General features: G+C 47.4%; 1 protein-coding gene across 8 annotated transcripts in view; it reads left to right on the top strand.

Moving 5' to 3' along the window:
* The window catches only part of LOC137432990 (chitotriosidase-1), a 337,722-nt gene that overhangs the window by 78,996 nt on the left and 239,529 nt on the right, over positions 1-19,197 (top strand). For 7 of the 8 annotated variants that reach the window (XM_068125358.2, XM_078783806.1, XM_078783807.1 and 4 more), the window contains 2 exons: positions 13,748-13,930; positions 16,961-17,080. In XM_068125358.2, the coding sequence (XP_067981459.2) occupies positions 13,748-13,930; positions 16,961-17,080 (303 nt within the window). The remainder of the gene's footprint in view (positions 1-13,747; positions 13,931-16,960; positions 17,081-19,197) is intronic. The other variant, XM_068125359.2, reaches the window with a different exon arrangement.

Here is a 19,197-nt window from a genome sequence, read left to right as displayed (position 1 = left end):
TGAACCACTGCAGGTATTATAAATAATCTGCTGGGCAATGGCGCTTGCAACTCTTGCCCTGCCTTGTACCTGCGCCTGCAACTCCTCATTGCTCTGTTCACGCAAGATTGAGGGGCCCTGGAGCAGGATGTTGAGGAAGCTTCTCAGCTGTCCAGGGATGGGAGATGTCAGGGAATCAGAGGCAAAAGAACCAGTAAATGGTTCTTGCCTCTGGAGACAGCATTTCCTAAGTATTACTGCTGCTCGCATCAACAACAAAGCATCATCCTGACCTATCTGGGACTTATGGGCTTCAGCTATTAGATCTCCAACGTTCTGGTTGCTAGAGATATAGACTTCCTTGCCCTGGGAGAACTCTGTCGACTCAGGAAGCAGCTTCAGAAGATACTCCTTGAACCGTGTGGCATGTGGTTCCCTGGTATCAGAACAGGGAATTCCCTGTTGCTCCACAAGTGTTCTATATAACTGTCGCAAAGCAGACAGTTTGAAGACTGAGTCAGAGTCCTCGACTAAAGCAACAATTTGCGCAATGGCAACTGAATTGAAGTGAGGGGCAGGAGGACCTGCAGATGATCTGCGATCCTCAGCACGAGCTGAGTCTCTCAGGTGCAAGTAACACTGTACATGATAGTAAGTGTCACCAGCGTGGGCATCAGCTGCGTGGGCAATCAGTTTGCCCAGAAGATTGAAATTGTTGGTGCTCTGAGCCCAGGTCTTTAAGTTTGTGTCTACATTAAATGTTTCAACTTTACGTAGATTCTTTTGGTCCTGTCCCTCACATATTATGCAACAAGGAGACTTCTGAGGAGCAGAAGACACTGCAAAACTGGACCGTAGTTTCTTAGGTGAGTTTTGGTCACTAGAAGCCTCTTTTTCAGTGAACCTTCTCAGGCGAGAGTTACTGCAGTAGGTTCTGCAAACTTTGTGATATTTGGCATTGTGTGTCTGAAGCGTCTTAGCAATGCCCTGGCCCTCATCAAGCTGAGCCCATGACACTTTCAAACAAGAAGGCATGACACCAATGGCTTTAAAACCATTCAGATCTTTCTCAATTGAAGCAAGGCCCTCTTCCGTTGGCGTCTGCAACCGTTCATCCTTTTCTTCTTGGCAGACACAGCAAAGCTCCCAGTTGATGGCATCCATCCTTGCCATCCACTACCAGTACAGCTAGGACTTCTATTCTCTATTCTTCTATTCTATTCTTCTATTCCCACAGCAGAACGACAGGCACCTGAAATAAAATAAAAAAATTAAAATTTAAATAAAAAAATTAAAATTTAAAAGAATTGTCAAACATTAAAAAAAAAAATATGTAAAAATTTCCTGTCAAGGCTACTGTCAAACAGACATCAGATTTAGAATCAGTGAGGTCCAAAACCCTAGAAAAGTGCTTTTAATTGTAATGATGTGACTTTTGGTTGGCTAGTAACGGAAAAGTCAGTTTTTGAGTGGCGGCCATTATGAAGTGTCAAATATGGCGCTCCCATTGAGAATTGGCTTTGGCTCCCGGCAGATTTGAATTCAGCATGTCAAAAACTACAAGTGTGCCAAATGTCATGCTTGTAGACAAATCTGCACAATTTTTCCCCTTACAGACCAGACTATACGTAATGCCACCAAGATACTTCCGCGTGGTTGAATTAGATAAAAATCTTGAAAGAGCAAGTCCAGACCTCATTGGGGCAGAATTCAGAACTCCCCAATGTGCAGTTGCTGTCATAATAAGTCACATTTGCCACGTGATGGAGAGCATTATCATGCAGTAAATACCTTCAAAATATACCTGGCTATCAGCTGCAGAATTACTTGTCTCATTTCATTGCGTGACAGGTCTCAACTGCAGATTGATGGTTTTGTCTCATACAAAAATTTTCACATTAATTAAACTGTTAAAGTCCCTACACACTGCTCCGATAACATTTCTCGTGTTTCAATTTTTGGTGATGGGAGCCAGGAGTGTATATCCACTCTGTGTTGGCTCGCTTTACCTCTGGCATGGAAAGATGGACCCAGGTTTCATCCCATGTTGCAGTGTTCTAAAGAAATAATCTTCATCCCACTGACTGCATTTCCAAAACTTACATTCAGTACTTCGGCAGTTGCACATAGAGCAATTTGTCGAGTCTAAATTAGCTGGTCAACATGTTTAATGTTGTGTAAGCAAATAAGAATTTGCAGCATTCAAACAAAAACGAATCAAAACGTTTTTTAAAGTGAAACTGAAGGCAATTCCGAAATGAATAACCATAATTCACTCCTTCATTCCTCTTTTCGCCCGCCTCTGGAACAAACTCGCTCTCTCTCTTCAATCCAACTCCTCCCTCCAGGTCTTTAAAACAGCTGTTCACCACCAACTCTTATCTTCCCCCATCCAAAATCTTGATCTTTTCTACCCCCGTTAATTCACCCCAGATCCACTTTTTTGAAATACCGTCTTCTTTCCTGGAAGTTCTTGCAGTATCCTTGTGTTTTATACTTCTCCCACCCCCCCCCCCCCCCTTCCCACGCCTCCTCCCCCCAAGCCCTCTCCCTCCCACAGATCTCCCAATGTCCCTGCTCTCAAATGTTGTGTTTGTGTGATTCCCCTTCTCTCCCTATCTTGTCTACCACTCCCCTTATTATATACTTTGTGTCTGTTTGATTTTTTTTTTTTGTGTGTGATAAATGTTAGCTTTCATGAGCCTCGATCTTGTATACAAAAAAAAATTATATATATATATATATATATATATATATATATAATATATATTATATATATATATATATATATATATATATATATATATATATATATATATATATATATATATATATATATATATATATATATATATATATATATATAATATATTATATATATTATATATATATATATATATATATATATATATATATATATATATATATATATATATATATATACAATATATATATATATATATATATATATACTAGCTGAGGTACCCGGCTTCGCCCGGGTTGAATAAGAATAATACAAATATATGATGAAAAGAACATGTATACTTTAGAGCAATATCACAGTACATTTCCTACATGACGTTTTGTCAATTATCAATTTCTCAAAACCTCTTGGTATACAACATTTCTGGTTTTCTTACTTGGTGCCAAGACATAAAGATTGCTTGGTTTTCCAACCCTCGAGCAGCCCACGTACAGCTGGCCATGGGAAGTACCCGGCATTGCCGGACGGGGGAAGGGAGGGGAGGGAGAAGGGGAGGGGAGGGGAACGGGGGGGAGGGGAGGAGAGGGTGGGGAGGGGAGAAGAGGGGGGAGAGGGGGGGAGGGGAGAAGAGGAGGGAGGAGGAGAGGAGAGGAGGGAGGGGGAGGAGGAGAGGTGAGGGGGGAGGGGGGAGGTGAGGGGGGAGGGGGAGGTGAGGGGGGAGGGGGGGAGTGAAGGGAAGGGGGGAGGGGGAGGGGGTGAGGGGGGAGGGGGGGAAGGGGAGTGGGAGGGGTGAGGGGAGTGGGAGGGGGGAGGGGTGAGGGGAGGGGGGGGAGGGGTGAGGGGAGTGGGAGGGGGGAGGGGGGGCTTCATCGGGTTGAATAAGAATAATACAAATATATGATGAAAAGAACATGTATATTTTAGAGCAATATCACAGTACATTTCTTACATGACGTTTTGTCAATTTTCAATTCTCAAAACCTCTTGGTATACAACATTTCTGGTTTTTTTTTTACTTGGTGCCAAGACATAAAGATTGCTTGGTTTTCCAACCCTCGAGCAGCCCACGTACAGCTGGCCATGGGAAGTACCGGCATTGCCGGGCGGGGGAAGGGAGGGGAGGAGGAAGGGGAGGGGAACGGGGGGGAGGAGAGGGTGGGAGGGGAGAAGAGGGGGGGAGGGGAGAAGAGGAGGGAGGGGAGGAGGAGAGGAGGGAGGGGGAGGAGGAGAGGAGAGGAGGGAGGGGAGGAGGAGAGGGGAGGGGGAGGGGGAAGGGGGAGGGGGGGGAGGAGGAGAGGGGAGTGGGGAGGTGAGGGGGAGGGGTAGGGGGAGGGGGAGGGGTGAGGGGAGGTGAGGGGGGAGCGGAGGGGAGGGGGAAGGGGAGGTGAGGGGGGGAGGGGGGAGGGGTAGGGGGAGGGGAGGTGAGGGGGGAGCGGAGGTGAGGGGGAGGGGGGAGGGGAGGGGGAGTGGAGGGGGAGGGGAGTGAAGGGGGAGGGGGAGGGGAGGGGGAGGGGGGAGGGGGGAGGGGGAGGGGAGTGGGAGGGGGGGAGGGGGGCTTCACCGGATTGAAAAGAATAATACAAATATATGATGAAAAGAACATGTATATTGTTGCGGATATGAGGATTGTGTTTTTTTATTGTGTTGTATTGTATAGTAAATTGTTGTAAATATCACCCTCTGTAAAATGTAATGATTCCTTGTAAATACCTCCGTAGTGTGAAGGTCAAAGGGCGTCTCGGTAGTTATTCCATAAACACCACATTGCAGGACACGATAAAACCCTTGTTCAGTAGCTTATATCTTATTATGTGTCTTAGGGTAAGGCTGTGTCTCCCATTAATTTAAATACTCCATTGCACCAAGTGAAATAAGAGTAGATCCCCTTTCATTTCATTTCAATGGCCAACTGCATTTTGGGCGGTTTTCTTCAACCACCATTGGCCACGAGGCAGGGTTGGGAAAGAAGGGCGTGTCTCCACCTCGTCATAGAGGGGAGGAGTGAGCCAGCCCTGAACAACCAACCGAGCACGAGGGGTTTGGTTTGAGAGGGCGGAGGAAGAGCGTTTGGGGGAGGTTCACAAAGGTTGAGGGGCGGGGCCTATATAACCCGCCGCGGGGGTGTCCCCCAAGGAGATGGGCTGGAGAGAAGTGAGAGAAAGGCTGAGCTGAGCTGCGTGGAGAGGTACACGAAAAGGAAGGGTCCAAGAGAAAGCCGAGGAGCTTTTACGAAGCAAGCTACACGAGAGATACAGCAGAGGAGTGCAGCCCCGTTTCAACCAGCCGTGTGAAGCCCTGACGGTGTGCGCTGTAAAGCGGATTACAAGGAGCCGCCGCCCCCCCCCCCCCCACTTCCCGCCCGGAGTGGACCCGCTCGCTGTGCCCTGTGATCCCACCTGCTCATCCTTTTCCAGCCATTCCTGCCTGCAAGTTCCCCATTTTGCCTACGTGAGTTTGTTTTGTTTATTCTGTCCTGGGTAGTAAACTAAGTCAGTATAAGCTAGTAATTTGCACTGTGTCACCTGCGTCTCATGTCCCCTGTAAATAAACGTGACTGCTTTCTTTTTGCTTATGTGTGTAAATAATAATAAACCCAGTTACTCTTCTGTACGTCTTCTTCTTCTTTGCATTCGGTCGCTTTAGAGTTTTCCAGATTGAGTAGCTGTGGCGCGATACGGCCAACGTTTGGGTAAATCGGGTGAATCGGGGAAGAACAGTTCGGCCGCAGTTATACCTCCGCTCGGTAAAAATAACATCCTAATCCGCGACCGTAACAATATTTTAGAGCAATATCACAGTACATTTCCTCCATGACGTTTTGTCAATTTTCAATTTCTCAAAACCTCTGGGTATACAACATTTCTGGTTTTCTTACTTAGTGCCAAGACATAAAGATTGCTTGGTTTTCCAACCCTCGAGCAGCCCACGTACAGCTGGCCATGGGAAGTACCCGGCATTGCCGGGCGGGGGAAGGGGGGGAGGGGGGAGGGGAGGGGAACGGGGGGGAGGGGAGGGGAACGGGGGGGAGGGGAGGGGAACGGGTGGGGAGGGGAGGGGAACGGGGGGGAGGGGATGGGAACGGGGGGGGAGGGGAGAAGAGGAGGGAGGGGAGGAGGAGAGGGGAGGGAGGGGGGAGGGGGGGGGAACGGCTAGCTTGGCAAGCGATAGGATTTTTACTTTTATTTTTACCTCAATGAGGGCTATATATATAGTCCGTGCTTGGAGCCTTCAAGTTCAACATAAAGTTTTTTTATGAAAAATAATGCAGATGTATAACAATCCACCAATGCAAGTTCAGAAATGAATGCAGATCCTTTACTTTGCGATACAAACGCAATTCCCGCCATTTCCACTCATGATCGAGGCCCTCCACAGTCGGCTTCTATCAGTTCGGCCGCGCCTCTTCTTCCTCCTACAACTTCGTCTCACTTCTTTCACTCAAAATGTACGAAATTCTGCCGCATGAAATTATGTAGAGGCCTCGTCGGGGGGATATAAGGTACATAAGGAAGGCGTTGTAACAGAAGAATCAAAATAAAAGTGGAAGAACATGAGGAAATGGGAGCTATTCTGGACCCACAGCCAAACCCGACAAACCATTGCAATACACCCTGAACGTCTAGCGCCGCCACAAACCACCATGGAATTGCAGGTGGCGCGGTTTTTTTAAACCATTGATATTAAAATAAAACGTTGCCTATAACCACCAGGATTTTATGCTGATTCCGAATCTGTGTCTAAAACTTTTCTCCGATGTGTAGTTCTTGAGTTATAAGCAGACATCCAGACAGACACACATCTACACACACACACACACACACACACACACACACACACACACACACACACACACACACACACACACACACACACACACTCCTCCTTTATATATAGAGATATATATATATATATACATACAGTGAAACCTTGACTTACGAGTGCACCAACTTACGAGTTTTCCGAGATACGAGCCGTCGCTCGGTCGGTTTTTTGCTTTGTGATGTGAGCCGAGATCTGAGTTACGAGCGAGCGAGCTTGGATTTCAAACACGTAATCGTCGAAAAACATGAGCGAGGTGTGCGTGTTGTCGACTTGGCGAGGCAGTACGATCGTAGTACTTCTACGATTTGTACGATTTTGAAGCAGAAGGAGTCGATAAAGGCTATAACGCCAGCCAAGGGCGTTAAGATTATTTCAAAGCTCCGGACCTCTGTCCATGAAGAGATGGAGAAGTTGTTGTTTGTGTGGTTGACGGAGAAGCAGCTCGCAGGAGATACCGTGACCGAGAGCATCATCTGTGAGAAGGCACGAGACATTTACGGGGATTTGGTGCAGCAGACGGCGGGAACATCAACGGACGAGGCATCGGAAGAGTCATTCAAAGCCAGTCGGGGATGGTTTGATAATTTAAAGAAGAGGACCGGCATTCACTCCGTCGTCAGGCATGGTGAGGCAGCAAGCTCGGATGTGAAGGCAGCTGAAGATTTTATTATAACTTTTGCCGAACTGATAGAAGCAGAAGGATACATCCCCCAGCAAATCTTCAACTGTGACGAGACAGGGCTCTTCTGGAAAAAGATGCCGAGGAGGACGTATATAACGGCAGAGGAGAAGAGCATGCCAGGCCACAACTTGTTCAGAGTGCCGGCGATAGCTCGCCTTCTCTTTGTGGAAGACACGGTGAGATCCTTAACATCCAACAACTAATGGGACGCAAACGGGGCGCCCAGTTTAGCGGTACACACATTGATGAATCACCCTGCCTGTGAAACACCGACATGACAGGTTATAGCTGGGTCGGGATTCAAACCCAGGCTGGACAGTTTAGAGTCAAGTGTGCGTACCTCCAGTCCAGGCCATCCTGCCAACTTGTATGCTGCATACAGGTGAAATATAAAGCGCGAGATATTTATATATATATATATTTCAAAAAAAATTGGTGTGGTTTTTCTGGGGCTGGAACGGATTAATAGCATTTCAATGCATTTTAATGGGGAAATTTAATTTGAGAAACGAGCAAATTGAGTTACGAGCTCGGTCACAGAACGAATTAAACTCGTAAGTCAATGTTTCACTGTATATATATATATATACTAGCTGAGGTACCCGGCTTCGCCCGGGTTGAATAAGAATAATACAAATATATTGTAACGAATTTGGAAAGTGTAAAGAATGTGAGAACTGGTTTGCTGTGTTTTAACTGACCCCCGTAGAGTAAATAAGGTCGAAGGACGTCCCCCTAGTTAATTCCATGAAACTTACACACAGGCCACGATATATCTTTTTAAATAGCTTATTTCCTTATTCTATGTAGGCTAAATATGTGTTTCCCACTAGATTGACTCTGCATTGTATCAAACGAAATAAGCGTAGGCCCCTTTCAATTTCCCAATCATCTCCGCTCTCCAAAGTTCCTTTCAAAAGCGGTGCGAGTGGTGTTCAATCCCGCAAGCCGCCATTGCCATGTGCTAATCTCGGAGAAGAGGTGGGTAGGAGCCGCCAACTCACAGGCGTGGCACGTCGTCATGATCAAAGGGGGAATCGGACAGCCCTAACAGCCAACCAGCATCGCGGTGAGCGACCCGGTAGGCGTGCCCTCACAGACGGCGGCTTGATTCCGACCCGAGTAATAAAAGCGACTGGAAGGGACTGCTTCGGCAGATGAGAGAAGAGATGAGATAAAAGAAGAGATGAGAGAAGAGATGAGATAAGAGAAGAGATGAGAGAAGAGATCAGATGAGAGGAGAGATGAGCTGTGAGATGAGCTGTGAGCTGTGAGATGAGAGATGAGAGACGCTCCAAACCAAAAAGGAGAGGTACTTGGAGATGAAACAAGCTTTGGAGAGACGCGCTGAGAGGAGGGAGACGGCTCCACCAGAAGGAGAGGAGCAGGTGTGACCGAGCCAGCGCGTGACGTCCACAGCATCAGCAGCGTCGACACGACCGAGGGTTTTCCCGCCAAAAACGCGAAGAATTGGGAGCTGCTACCTCCAGCCCTGCCGGTTGCAGGGACCTGACCCTGCCTCCCTCTCCAGCAACCCACCTCCGCCATTCCTGCCTGCAATTTCCCCCGTGTAAGTGTGAACGTCGTCTGTCCTAATCGTTGTCCTGGGGTTAAGTAAACTGCATAGATAAGCTAACGATTCACTGTGTGACTGCTTCTTCCATCCATTGCTTGTAAATAACTTTGATCGCTCCTTCTTTTTGCTTGTGTGTATAATAAATCCTGTTATTCCTCCGTACTCTGTCTTCTTCTCTCTTCTTTCTCTTTCGGTCGCTTTAGAGGTTTCCCGATTGAATACCTGTGGCGCGATTGGTCAACGTTGGGGGAGTCGGGCCAATCGGGGATCCTGTAACGGTCGCGGTTGACCATCCGCTCGGCCCAAAGTAACATCTTGTCCGCGACCCGTAACAATATGATGAAAAGAACATGTATATTTTAGAGCAATATCACAGTACATTTCCTACATGACGTTTTGTCAATTTTCAATTTCTCAAAACCTCTTGGTATACAACATTTCTGGTTTTCTTACTTGGTGCCAAGACATAAAGATTGCTTGGTTTTCCAACCCTCGAGCAGCCCACGTACAGCTGGCCATGGGAAGTACCCGGCATTGCCGGGCAGGGGAAGGGAGGGGAGGAGGAAGGGGAGGGGAGGGGAGGAGAGGGTGGGGAGGGGAGGCGAGGGTGGGGAGGGGAGAAGAGGGGGGGAGGGGAGAAGAGGGGGGAGGGGAGAAGAGGGGGGAGGGGAGAAGAGGAGGGAGGGGGAGGAGGAGGAGAGGAGGGAGGGGGAGGAGGAGAGGAGAGGAGGGAGGGGAGGAGGAGAGGGGAGGGGGAGGAGGAGAGGGGAGGGGGGAGGTGAGGGGAGGGGTGAGGGGAGGTGAGGGGGAGGGGAGGGGGGAGCGGAGGGGAGGGGAGGTGAGGGGAGGGGGGAGGGAGAGGGAGGGGGGAAGGGGGAGGGAGGGGGAGGGGAGTGGGAGGGGGGTGGGGAGAGGGAAGGGGGTGAGGGGGGAGGGGGAGTGGGGAGGGGAGTGGGAGGGGGGAGGGGGGCTTCACCCGGGTTGAATAAGAATAATACAAATATATGATGAAAAGAACATGTATAGTTTAGAGCAATATCACAGTACATTTCCTACATGACGTTTTGTCAATTTTCAATTTCTCAAAACCTCTTGGTATACAACATTTCTGGTTTTCTTACTTGGTGCCAAGACATAAAGATTGCTTGGTTTTCCAACCCTCGAGCAGCCCACGTACAGCTGGCCATGGGAAGTACACAGCATTGCCGGGCGGGGGAAGGGAGGGGAGGAGGAAGGGGATGGGAGGGGAGGAGAGGGTGGGGAGGGGAGGAGAGGGTGGGGAGGGGAGAAGAGGGGGGGAGGGGAGAAGAGGGGGGGAGGAGAGAAGAGGAGGGATGGGGAGGAGGAGAGGAGAGGAGGGAGGGGAGGAGGAGAGGGGAGGGGGGAGGAGGAGAGGAGAGGGGAGGGGGGAGGAGGACAGGGGAGGTGAGGGGGGAGAGGGGAGGGGTGAGGGAGGTGAGGGGGGAGGGGAGGGGGGAGCGAAGGGGAGGGGGGAGGTGAGGGGGAGGGAGGAGGGGGGAGAGGGGAGTGGAGTGGGAGGGGGGAGGGGAGTGGGAGGGGAGTGGGGAGGAGGGGAGTGGGAGGGGGGAGGGGAGTGGGAGGGGGGTGAGGGGGGAGGGGGAGTGGGGAGGGGAGTGGGAGGGGGGAGGGGGGGCTTCACCCGGGTTGAATAAGAATAATACACATATATGATGAAAAAGAACATGTATATTTTAGAGCAATATCACAGTACATTTCCTACATGACGTTTTGTCAATTTTCAATTTCTCAAAACCTCTGGGTATACAACATTTCTGGTTTTCTTACTTGGTGCCAAGACATAAAGATTGCTTGGTTTTCCAACCCTCGAGCAGCCCACGTACAGCTGGCCATGGGAAGTACCCGGCATTGCCGGGCGGGGGAAGGGGGGGAGGAGGAAGGGGAGGGGAACGGGGGGGAGGGGAGGGGAACGGGGGGGAGGGGAGGGGAACGGGGGGGGAGGGGAACGGGCGGGGAGGGGAGGGGAACGGGTGGGGAGGGGAGGGGAACGGGAGGGGAGGGGAGGGGAACGGGGGGGAGGGGAGAAGAGGAGGGAGGGGAGGAGGAGAGGGGAGAAGAGGAGGGAGGAGGGAGGGGGAGGAGGAGAGGGGAGGGGGGAGGGGGAGGGGGAGGGGGAGGGGGGGGGGAACGGCTCGCTTGGCAAGCGATAGCAGGATTTTTACTTTTATTTTTACCTCAATGAGGGCTATATATATAGTCCGTGCTTGGAGCCTTCAAGTTCAACATAAAGTTTTTTTATGAAAAATAATGCAGATGTATAACAATCCACCAATGCAAGTTCAGAAATGAATGCAGATCCTTTACTTTGCGATACAAACGCAATTCCCGCCATTTCCACTCACGATCGAGGCCCTCCACAGTCGGCTTCTATCAGTTCGGCCGCACCTCTTCTTCCTCCTACAACTTCGTCTCACTTCTTTCACTCAAAATGTACGAAATTCTGCCGCATGAAATTATGTAGAGGCCTCGTCGGGGGGATATAAGGTACATAAGGAAGGCGTTGTAACAGAAGAATCAAAATAAAAGTGGAAGAACATGAGGAAATGGGAGCTATTCTGGACCCACAGCCAAACCCGACAAACCATTGCAATACACCCCGAACGTCTAGCGCCGCCACAAACCACCATGGAATTGCAGGTGGCGCGGTTTTTTTAAACCATTGATATTAAAATAAAACGTAGCCTATAACCACCAGGATTTTATGCTGATTCGAATCTGTGTCTAAAACTTTTCTCCGATGTGTAGTTCTTGAGTTATAAGCGGACATCCAGACAGACACACATATACACACACACACACACACACAGACACTCCTCCTTTATATATAGAGATATATATATTGTGTTCCTGGATGCAAATCGGACTCAGGAAAATACAAGAAGTATCCGTGAATGAGGGTGTTGCATTCCTACATTTTCCTGTTAGTATCAGAGAGTGGCTGCTGTGGGTAATGGGAGTAGGGCCGATGACTTGCGGCCTAGCCACAACTCGAGGGTGTGCACCCGCAACTATGTTGTGCAAGACGCGGATGGAAATGGGAAGGAAGGTCCGTCTAGGAGGCACTGAAATCCGAAACTATTCCCGTGAAATGATTCGAGTCTTGTACATAAGCCACTGCAATTTAAAAGTAATGAAGTCAAATTTGTTATTATTGCTCTACTAGCAGAAGTACCCGGCATTGCCGGGCGGGGGAGGAGAGGGGAAAGGGGAGAGGAGGGGAACGGGGGGGGGAGGGGAGGAGAGGGGGAAAAGGGAGGGGGAAAAGGGAGGGGGAGGGGGAAAAGGGAGGGGGAGGTGGAGGGTGAGGGGAGAAGGGGAGGGGGTAGGGTGGAGGGGGAGGACGGAGGGGGGAGGGGGGAGGGAAGGGGAGGGCCAGTCAACAATGACGTTGCAGTTCTCATGGTCAGAGAGCAGCACAACAATCGCGACATCGTCCTGCATCTTCGCAACAGCACGAAGTGGATTTTGGAGACTCACCGATCCTGTGACGCCCTCCAGTCCGGCGTTGCTGGGCGGGGGAAGGGAGACCCGTACATTACACACATTACAACATTACACACACACAAACTCTATTTTATGTTCAATGGTCTGGCGGCGGGAATGGAACATCACGTGATCGCTCTGAGCGAATCAGCGCGCTGCTCTGCCACCAGGTCAGATTCCGTGTATAATATTCCTCGCTGAAATGCGCTGAGGTAAATATGAATAAAAAATATGGATCTCGTCAAATATTTTTAGGTAGGCCATGTCCTTCCCAGGCTCAATGGCCATGTCTGTGCCAAATATCGAGTACGTGAGCCTCTCCGTTTAGGAGTCTATCGGTAACATTACACACACACAAACTGTGTTTTATATATGTAGATGGTCTGGCGGCGGGAATGGAACATCACGTGATCGCTCTGAGTGAATCAGCGCGCTGCTCTGCCACCGCTCAGATTCCGTGTATAATGCTCCTCGCTGAAATGCGCTGAGGTAAATATGAATAAAAAATATGGATCTCGTCAAATATTTTTAGGTAGGCCATGTCCTTCCCAGGCTCAATGGCCATGTCTGTGCCAAATATCAAGTACGTGAGCCTCTCTGTTTAGGAGTCTATCGGTAACATTACACACACACAAACTGTGTTTTATATATATAGATACTAAAGAAACATGGATTTAAGATCAAAAGATGAATATGAGGCAAGACTGCAGAAGGTCAGTCTTTATTTCTTTGTATTTCTATATATCTATGTTTTACCTTTGTAGAACAACATCACTTTTATGTTCATCCGCCGTCCCCCTCCTCATTTTATGTCAGCATGTATGATGTAATCTTGTTCCTCAAAAGTTTAAATGCATTATGAGAACATTTCAAATTACAAGTGACCATCTCATTTTGAACGAGAACAGCACTCAGTCAGTTTACGATTTGTATCCCACTCATGGGTCAGACCTCAATCAGGACCTGAACCAAAATATAATCAGCTTGTTCTTGTCGTCTACCCAACTCTTCCACCAAGTTTCGTCCAAATCCGTCCACAACTTTTTGAGATATCCTGCTATGTATTGTTTTTGGCCCTATCTCCCAATGGTGAAGAATCACTTTAAAATTATAGTTGCCGGATCCGAATCTTCACCAAAATCTAATAATTTCACCCTTGTCACATGCACTATCTCTCCACCAAATTACGTCCAAATCCGTCCACAACATTTTGAGATATCCCATTCACAACAGTCAGACAGACAGACAAACAGACATGGTTGAAAACATATCCTCCATCCACCTTCGTTGGTGGAGGTAAAGAAAGTGACTCCATGATTACTTCAACAAGGTCTTTCTGGTACTGTTTTTTTTGTCATTGTTGATGTAGTCTCCTTTGGTAGTCTCCTTTTAAAGGAAAATGTCGTTTATGCTGTTGTTGAGTATAACTTTGAGTTTGTGCTTTCTCTGATGTTCCTCACAGAGAGATGTCATCGCTTACTGGCAGAGCAAAGGAGCGCCATCGCAGAAGCTTGTAGTTGGTATTCCCACATATGGTCGCTCATTCACATTGAGCAGTAATGATAAACGCCTGGGTGCACCGGCCATTGGTGCAGGCAGAAAGGGGAGTATCACTGGACAAGATGGATTTTTGGCCTATTATGAGGTACAGTGACACCCCGATTTACGTCTCCCCTTTTTACATCGTTTTGCAAATCCGTCGTCACGCCATTAGCTATTAATACCACGACATCGCTAAAGCACCAAATCGGGAGATCTTTGTGTCGCACGTAAACAAATGTACTGTACTGTGGAGTGGATAATAGACATTGCAAAGTTGTTACCTTAGAAGTGAAATTAGATGTTATTTGTGGAATGGATGCTGGTGAATGTGCCGTTGATGTTGCTGGGTTATAAAGTTTGCCTCCGACTACGATGCATACCATCTGTAAAGAAAAAAAAAAGAACGCAATGTTCATTTGAGAAGGAGGAAGAAGAAATTGATGATGTCAGTGGTCACGTGGTCGGGCAGCCATATTGGATCAAATAAATAAACCCTTAAAAAACAGAGTTGGCTCACACCAAGTTGACTGCTTGGGGTAAGTATTCTATGAATACCATCTAGTTTGTTAAAGGTAATCATCATAACCCAACAATAGAATGAGAACCTGTCCAGGGTATCGTCTCGGTTATGTGATGTCCCCACCCATGTTTAGACAGGTGTGTGAATAACAACAACATTGAAAAGAACTAAGAAAGCTATTATTAGCCCCCATTGGACTTGGTCCAAAATGGGGGCTTATGGATTGGGTCTTGTCTCCTCTCGTCCGTCTGTCTGTCCACGCGTGCATCCACAACCATATCTCGGACATGTATGGACCGATTTTGTTCATACTTGGCACAGACAATAGTGATGGTATACATACTGTTACGGATTCGTCACTTCCGTCTTTGTTGTTTTCATCTACTTGAAGCATTTTTAGTTTCAGGTACTATTATTGTTACGGTTTCGGTGTGAAATGGAGATAACTGTCTTCAAAGGTAAAAGTAGTGTTTCAGAAGAAAAACGAAATGGGTGAAGAATAAACCAGAAGAAGAAGAAGACGCGGGCGATAGGATCGAGAGAGATTGGAGAAGAAAAGCTTATCTGCTTCGTGGTGGCGAGCGGACCCCTGTGGGCATTGGTCGGGAGCGAATGTTGGTTTCCCCGGGAAAGGGATTCCCGTGACAGAGTCGTTATTGCTGTTGCAAATAAACCTGCGTGGCGGGTTTTGGTTCCGAGAGTGAATCATCATTGGAGAGAAAGCTGACGCCTCCATTAACGGCCGGTCCGCCATTTCACCTCGCACCAGCCCTTCGCCCGGTTCCACGTGTGTCGTGGGTTTTCCCGGAGCGACCTCAGCGTGGGAACCGCCGATTGCTCATGTCAGCTTCATTGTCGGGTGAACAGAAGGTGTCAGTTTACAGTGACCTTTTGGGTGAACCATTACAGGACCGACTTCGGCTCGACCTCTCACCAAGCGGCTCTTCTGCAGCTTTGACTGTCGACCGACCTGTGTTGAGGTCTCAGTACGACCTTTTCGTGTGATCGCCAGAGCGGGGATCGACTTTGGCCTTGTGTCGTGACACCGTGACTTTGGGGAATGTTACAGTTCACTCACGTTGGAGTACTGTGAGTTATTGATTAAGGAAATATTGGTGGTACCATCATAGGAATTGTATGGTTTATGATGTGCAAGTGAGAGTTTCCTTGTACTTGCGTTAAGTGTTATTATTGTGTGAGTTTGAATACAATAATTGGTTTTGTATCAATTGCTTGGTATGGTTCTACCATTGGTCATTGGGACACACACATAATAGCACATATTTTTGCCGTGACTCCTTTCGAGGCTCAGAGGTACACCGTGGCCGGGGTTTGGGGAGGAGCACGTAACAATACGCACATCATTTTGTTTCGTGATTTTTTTTTTTTTGTATACAGAATCGAGGCTCGTGTAAGAGCTAACACATTAACATGAAAACATGCACAAACACATAAAACATACAATGGGGGAAGCGGGAGACAAGAGGAGGAGAGAGAGGGAAGCACAACAACAGTAGAGAACAGGGACGTCAGTAGATCCGTGGAAGAGAGTGGGCTGGGGGAGGAGGGAGGGGTACACAGTAGTAAAGTAAATGAACACTACTCGGAATTTCAGGAATGAAGTCAATCAAATATGGCTGATTGGCATCCATTTTAGTTCTAAAAAAAAACCCAATGTTGAACACGTCTTCAACCATTTCTCGGACTTGCATTTACCGATGTTGTTTAAACTTGGCACAAGCACATGTCCCATCATTTTGCAATCTGATTAAACATGGCTGACTGGTAGACTGGCGGCCATTTTAGTTTTCAATAACCTGATGTTGAACACGTCCTCAACCACTTCTCGGACGTGCATTTACCGATCTTGTTCAAACTTGGCACACAGATAATGCATGAGGGCTTACATATGCACGTCATGTTTTTTTAGATCAGATCCAAGATGTCCGACTGGCGGCCATTTTGTTACTTAAATGTGTCTTCAACCATTTCTCGACATGCATGGGCAGAGTTTGTTCAATCTTGGCACAAAGACAATGCATGAGAGTGTACATATGCAGAAGATTTTGTTTTGTAATCCGACCAAAGATGGCTGACTGGTGGCCTTTGACTCTGTATAGCAAAATTGCTAAAATCACGGGACTATGACATTTGATGTCTTTTTCTCCTTGTTCCAGTTGATGTTAAAATATTTTTTCTGAGTCAGATAAAGGAATTATTTTAGGGTCATAATCCACGTAAGCAGTTGTAAAATATAATGCCAGTAGAAAATAAAGATTTCAGTGGACCTCACATGCAAACAAACTTTTTAACATTACGCAATGCATAAAATAAAACGTCTTTAAAGATAATTTAACGTTCATTACTTGTTAATGAAATTAAACCTCAGCACGGCATCAGCACTATTTTTTGTTCATGAGGTCAAACACCAACTGAAGCGATGTGTTGCCTGTGATATCAGCCCCTTGGAGCCACGTGGTACATTTAAAATGCATGCCTTACATTACTTTGCCCATTGTGTCATCATTCTTTTGGTTTTGGCAAAAAAGTTACATGTCCACGACATATGTCTTGATGAGTGTCTTTTTTAAATGCCCTCTATGTTTCCCACAGATTTGCCAATTTCTTTTTTCTGGTGGGACCGCTGTTCGTATTGATGGTGAGAAAGCCCCATATGCCTACAGCGGCAACCAATGGGTAGGATACGATGACCAAGAGAGTGTCACTGAGAAGGTGAGTGTCAGACTGCAAACAGAAAATCTAATTTAAGCTATTTGGGTCCATCTTCAGTTTTATGTAATGATGATACGAGTAATATACTGTGTGTAAAGGGGGAAGTGGAAGTAAAATTTATTGAAATATATCTGAGAGAAGGATTGCAAGAAGTGGAAGTGGAGGAGAGCTGAGAAGGAGTGGCATGAAAAATAAATCAGGTTGGGGTGATAGAGGAGATAGTAGAGATAAGGGAGGAAGAATGCATGGTGTGCATGGGCAAGGTATGGGAGAGGGCCAGAATTTTCAGAATTTTGGAAGGTTGGCAGGATAGCCCAGACGTATACACACACTCTGTCTAGTCTGGGTTGCAATCTTGACTAAGCTATAAACTGCCACCCTGGTGTTTAAGACCACCCTGGTGTTTCGGAGACCACCCTGGTGTTTCGGAGACCATCCTAGTGTTTCACCCGTGAAGCACTATTATGGCCTGTGAAACACACCAAGTGGGCAGTTTATAGCTGGATGGAGATATCGCAATGTGTGCCTTGTCCTTTGGATGGACATTAAGCCAGGTGTCCCATTTTATGTCATTAGTTGGAAAATGTGAAGGATCCCACAAACTTTCCCCAAGATGGCACTTCCCCCCAAGCAAAGTGCCTATCTTTAGTAGTTTGTAGGTTTGTTGGTGATTTGTCTGTTTGTAGGCGAAATATCACAGGCACCATTAACAAATGACAAATTTATACCCCAACCCACAGGGTGGCACTGCAGGCAATCAGTGGCACTGCTGCACTTACAACAAATTATGCTACCCACAGCCACGTGCTGCTTATAATAATAATAATAATAATTCATTTATTTTGTATAGCGCTTTTCATGAAGCCCAAAGGCGCTTTGACAGAGTGCAAAACATAAAGCATAACAAAACATGAAAACAACAATTGCAAAAAGACAAGAATCAATAGGGAAATATTTAAAGCAAAAGGAGGGAGAAGGAGAAGTGATAGTCAGGGGTTAAATGCTGTGGGTTGAATGTTGAATGCAGTGCTGAACAGGTGGGTCTTGAGTGATGTTTTGAATGTGGTGAGTGAGGAGGAGTCTCTGATGGTGTGAGGTAGTGAGTTCCAGAGGGTGGGAGCAGCGATGGAGAAGGCCCTGTCCCCCCAGGATCTGAATTTGGTCCGGATGGGGGGGAGGGGGGGGTCAGCAGGTTGGTACCAGCAGAGCGGAGGTTGCGGGTGGGAGTGTGTCTGGAGAGGAGGTCAGCCAGGTAGGATGGGGCCAGGTTATGGAGGGCTTTGTAGGTCAAGAGGAGGATTTTGTACTGGAAATGAAAGGTTTCTTATGAAAGAAGAAACATTTTCGATATGATTCTCTGAATATCCCAATGTAGATTGACCCAGCGCTGTATATAAAGAGTGTCTGGCCATCTATTGCTGTCTCCATGGAGTGCTACGATTGGCCGATCACAGTCACGTGGTTTCAAGGTGCCATGTTTCCCCCCCATTTGAACAGCCCAGTTGTACATTGGGAGGAGGAGGTGACTGATGATGACTTTGATTTATTTTCACTTTGCAATCTGTCATCGAGTCCCAGTCTCAGCCAAGCAGATACCAGTAGTTTGTATCATTTGGAAGTCCACTGCATCTCAAATGTGAAGAAAATGGGATGCCAGGTGTGCATGCGAGTTGTTGAACATCAGGATCCGATAACTGATGCTCTGACTGTGCTCAAGGAATCCAAGGAAGGCTGTCTGACCCATTTCTCAGACATCGGAATGAAACTCTTCATAGCTGGAGGGCGCTACTTTTGAGAGCTCAAAGGCCAGCTGAAAGGGAAGAACTTGTTAGTGAAACTAGTTGAGCAAGCTAATGACTTCTCTCGCCATGGTCCCATTCCTTCTTGCCATGATATGAAGGATAAACTGCTCCAAACGATCTACACCGTGAGACTACTTTGCGCTAAAGCAACAAGACGTTCAAAAGCGGAGAATACAGGACTCAAAATCTGGAGGCGAGCTCGGCAGTAAGAGTGTGGCCATGCATGTTGTCGTGAAAATACTCAAATGATCTGTTTCTTCTGCTGAGTTTTTGTTCATTTCGAACGATAGGATTCCGGACCACCATCCCATAACC

Source organism: Myxine glutinosa, chromosome 8, assembly GCF_964187855.1.
Source record: "Myxine glutinosa chromosome 8, kmMyxGlut1.1, whole genome shotgun sequence".
Classification (NCBI taxonomy): Eukaryota; Metazoa; Chordata; class Myxini; order Myxiniformes; family Myxinidae; genus Myxine; species Myxine glutinosa.
Note: the sequence above shows the minus strand (reverse complement) of the source record. Positions and strands in the feature narration are given on the sequence as shown.